This window comes from Trypanosoma equiperdum, assembly GCF_001457755.1.
Source record: "Trypanosoma equiperdum strain OVI genome assembly, contig: ctg_43, whole genome shotgun sequence".
Classification (NCBI taxonomy): Eukaryota; Euglenozoa; class Kinetoplastea; order Trypanosomatida; family Trypanosomatidae; genus Trypanosoma; species Trypanosoma equiperdum.
The window spans coordinates 6,969-11,345 of NW_027124354.1; the positions used below are offsets into that span (position 1 = coordinate 6,969).

General features: G+C 44.7%; 3 protein-coding genes across 3 annotated transcripts; all 3 read left to right on the top strand.

Moving 5' to 3' along the window:
• Positions 1-355: 355 nt before the first annotated feature.
• On the top strand, positions 356-1,960 carry TEOVI_000183100 (dynein intermediate chain WDRD34, putative; the record flags this gene model as incomplete). The annotated part of the gene is made up of 1 exon (XM_067225002.1): positions 356-1,960. One exon carries the CDS (start codon positions 356-358, stop codon positions 1,958-1,960), a length of 1,605 nt encoding a protein of 534 aa, XP_067081103.1.
• A 620-nt stretch (positions 1,961-2,580) lies between these two features.
• TEOVI_000183200 (small GTP-binding protein, putative) lies at positions 2,581-3,132 on the top strand (the record flags this gene model as incomplete). Its single annotated transcript, XM_067225003.1, has 1 exon — positions 2,581-3,132. One exon carries the CDS (start codon positions 2,581-2,583, stop codon positions 3,130-3,132), a length of 552 nt encoding a protein of 183 aa, XP_067081104.1.
• A 757-nt stretch (positions 3,133-3,889) lies between these two features.
• On the top strand, positions 3,890-4,222 carry TEOVI_000183300 (uncharacterized protein; the record flags this gene model as incomplete). Its single annotated transcript, XM_067225004.1, has 1 exon — positions 3,890-4,222. One exon carries the CDS (start codon positions 3,890-3,892, stop codon positions 4,220-4,222), a length of 333 nt encoding a protein of 110 aa, XP_067081105.1.
• Between the last annotated feature and the right edge of the window lie 155 nt (positions 4,223-4,377).

Here is a 4,377-nt window from a genome sequence, read left to right on the forward strand (position 1 = left end):
TATAGGTAACGTGCTAAGCGGTTTAGGGGAGCTGTGAAGGGGCGTGTTTAATTCTCTTATTTACGTGTGATCCCTTTTGTTGCTATCACTATTTCGTCAGTTCTATTATTATTATTATTATCACTTGCTGCTGTGTCATGTCTCCGTTGTTCTTCGTAATGTAGTAAAGGTTGAGCATTTGATAGAGTTTTTTTTCTTATTTTATTGGTTAAGGGTGCTTGTATCACCAAAGGGGGAGCACGCGGAAGTGCGGTAGGGCGAATAGACGCGAAAAGAATTGCAAAAAAAAAAAGTAGTGAATACTGTGAACACTACATTACAGGGGCTATTAAGGCAATTTTTTTCTAGTGAAGAGATGCCCATTCCGTGTAATTTCAAGGATCAAATAACAGGTGAAGTTCATATTCCCTCAACTTCCCGCGCAAATGTTACGTACAAACAATGTGAATGTCAGACGGGTGTGCTTAAGATGCAAGATATGGAAACACAAACAGCGATTAGCGCTCTTCAGGCAGTCAACCGAAGCGACAAACAAGTTGGCCACGAGAAACCTCAGATCCAGGCAAATATCGATGGGCTGCAATATGTTTATGCTGGAGTGAATTACAGCGAGGAGGCTCTGGCTGATTTCCTGGAGGCGGCGAGGGAAGACGTCCTTGCTATATTATACCGCAATGTGAAAAACAGTGCGTTTGACAACTACGAGCCGAATTGGACGAAAAAGAGCACTGAACTCTCTGCTGTTGCAACTTTCCGGGCGTCGTATGCCGAGGAAAGAGATCTTCACGCCTTATCCGTGAGTTTTAACTCCAGCGGAACACTCTTAGCCGTTGCATACGGCCAAGTGGATACCGCAGGGTGGTGTAATGATACAGGCATGGTTGGTATATGGAACTTGTCACGAAATGATGTAAACGTTAATGAACCGCATCACATGATGGAAACTGATTCCTTCGTCACATGTGTTGCATTTCATCCATCACAGGCAACAGTGTTGGCAGTGGGACTGTACAGTGGTGAGGTGGTACTTTATAAAAATGTGACGGATGCGACACCGATAGAGATGACAGCAGACGGATCTTCAACATCGCACAGAGAGCCCGTGACATTCCTGCAGTGGACTGAAAACTTACAGGAGACGCGTGATTCCCATCGGTACACGCTTTGTTCCGCGGGCCAGGATGGTCGTATCCTCTTTTGGACTATGGGCAATAAAATGGCGCAACCAACAGCCGCATTTATCATTAAAACCAGGAAAGGAGCAACGGTTGGTGTGCAGTCCGCTTGTTTCTCCCGTCCCGGGGGCTCCGCCGGTCGCATCACACCATCGAGCGACAGTGTTCTCGTCATTGGTCTTGAAAATGGTGATGTTGGCCGAGCCCGTCCTGGCGTCCTTGCTGCCCTTCCAACTCGAGCTGGAGAGTCGGAGGTTTCTCTTGAACTTGATTGGTTGTCCTCTCACAGGGGTCCTGTGCAGTGCGTTGATACCTCGCCTTTCTTTCACAATCTCTGCCTCACTTGTTCTTCTGATGGCAGTGCTCGGCTGTACAACCTGCTAGAAACGGCAGCAGTTGCCACATTAGAGCCGTCTGCGGAGTCGAAACATTTCCTTTATGCTGCGCGGTTTAGTCCTTTTAGACCCAGTGTTATTGCTGTGGTTTCGCGCAGCTCATTCCTGCATATATATGACTTGCAGAAATCGCAACTTAAGCCTGTAGTAACGTTGGAAGCTGGGACAGATGGCGCTGCACTGATGTGTGTTACTTTTAATCATGCTTCACCGGATTGGATTTGTACGGGGGACGTCAGTGGCTCCGTCCGCCTCTGGAAGCTGCCGTCGTCCCTCATGCAAACCACCGACTTGGAGCGGGCTGCTGTGCGGGATAGCCGTGGCCGTGGGGGGAATGCGGAAGACAGTGAAAAGAACGCCGTCATATCTCTGTTTGGTTTCTCTCTCTGAGATGGTGTCATTTATTCTCAAATATTTTTTCCGTTGCGGATGCTTCAAATACGAGGTGTTAAAGGAATATAGTGACGTATGTGCAAAGTGCGTGTGAAAGTGGTGAGAAGATTCTGTTTACGTGTGGTACATTGTGTCTGACCACTTTTTTTTTCTTTGCTTTGTCTTTTGTGGTGTTTGTCCTCACTGTGTTGAACCGACCTCACGTTATATTTTCTTCGACGAATTGAAGAGCCGCAAAGGCGAGAGTTACCTTTTGATAACATTCAGGTGTACTCTCCTTTCATTTATGCGTTTGTATGCTTCCAGTCTTGCACACACACACACACACACACACACACACACACGTCTCTCTCTCTCTCTCTCTCTCTCTCTACTTCCTGCTTTCGTGAGAATTTTTAACGACTGTTGGTACCAGACTCCGTGTGTACGTGCATCAATGAAATGCCAAGTAATTACGATCATGCACTTTTTACCTTTTTTGGCATAAAAAAATGTGCACAGTTCGTCTTGTTTTCCCTTCTTTGCTCCGGTTGATATCCATTTGTTTTGCTTAGCAAAGAGCAATTCCTCATCGTAGAGGCCGTAGTTGTTTGTCAAAACTAAGAGAGGAAGGTCTCATGGTAAACTTGCGTCTTCAGGTGGCCGTAGTTGGCGCACCAACGGTCGGGAAAACTGCATTTGTGCAAATGCTTCACAGCAACGGCACAACATTTCCTAAGAATTACCTCATGACGTTGGGTTGCGACTTTATTGTAAAGGAGGTTCCTGTTGATGATGATAATACGGTGGAAATGATAATATTTGATGTGTCAGGCCAGCGCGAGTATGAACCTATGGTTTCTTCGTACCTACAAAACACTGCAGTGTTCATAGTCATGTACGATGTTTCCAATAAAGTTACATTTGAGGCCTGCGCACGTTGGGTGAATCAGGTGAGGACGAACAGTAAAGAGAGTGTTGGAATTCTCATTGCAAATAAATCCGACCTCAGTGATAAGGCTGAAGTGACGGACCGGCAGGGGAAAGATCTCGCAAATGCAAATAAGATGAAGTTCTACAAAATATCCACTTTGCGAGGTGTTGGCATCACTGAGCCCATTGATGAGATTGCGCGGCATTACGTTGACGCATATCAAAAACGTATTGAACAACTCACCCAAATGAGGTAATGTTTGCTGTTGCGTTTTCAAACGTGTGCGTGTGCACGTGAGAATGAAAAGGGAGGATAAGCCACAGATGCATTCACGTGTGAGTGATTTGGTTCTTTTGTTTTGACATTGCCTCATATTTGCCTCCCTTTTTTTCTTTCTCTCTCTCTTGATATGTTCGGTATTTTTGCTTCCACTGGGCGTACTGTTTTTGGTATCTTTTGTTTCTCCGTGATTCGGTGCTCAAATGATGGTGAAGGGGATATCACTTTAGGATGCGGCTCAATACAAAAGGGAAACAAAAAAAAGAACAAATGAATTAATGAATGAATGAGAAAGGCAAAAGTCCGAGATAGAAAAAAAAAGGGCTGAGAGTGGGGATGAGAGGTCACACGGAATGGTGAGAATCGAAATAAGACGACACTTCGGTGTGTATTTGTGTGTTGTTTACTGTTGGAGTTGTTTTTTTTTCTTTTTCCCTTTTTCGTTGGTTCTTTCCCTTTCTCTCACTCTACCGCCACAACAATGGCACCACTTTCCCTCCTACAGTTATTTCATTTCATATTTTCCTCCATTTATTCCCCCCCCCTCGTTGGTCCCTAAGCAACTCTGTTTATTTCCATTACCTGCACTGCAGTCGCTGTAGCAGTTGCTTTTCTCCTACTCTTTCTCTCTCTCTTTTTTTTTTCGATATGTTCCATTTCAATTTGATTCTTCCCATTAGGGGGTTTTAGTTTAACCTTCCCGTGATATTGGATGTTTAGTACATTGTATTTGTATGATTGACGATGTAAGAATTTGTCATCTCGTACTGCAGGATGTGAAGGAGCGTCTTCCGCTTTACGAGTCGCGACTTGAGGCAGTTAATAACTCGCATGTAGTGATAAGTTGTTGGAACGAAAGCGTAAAGGCATTTGTGCCGGTTCCTGTTGCAGAAGATGTGGAATTTACATCAGATGTGCTTCATGAAGTTGTCAGTTTGGTGGATGGATTGAGGCAGTTGGGTTGTACGGATTTTTTTGTCGTTTTTGTGGACAGCGGAGGCACACTTTCATTTTACCACGTGGACACGCTTCGGTTACTCCAATCAGGGCGCAGCGGTTCCTCCTGATGGTAAAGGTGAGATGAAGTTGTCAGGAAAATTTGAAAATTTACGGGTTTAAAGGCGTATGTGAGGGGGTTTTCGAATGTCAAATTCATTACTTCCGTTGTTTTCACATGAAAGGGGAGGAGAAAATAATATGGCTATCACCATCAAAAAAAAAA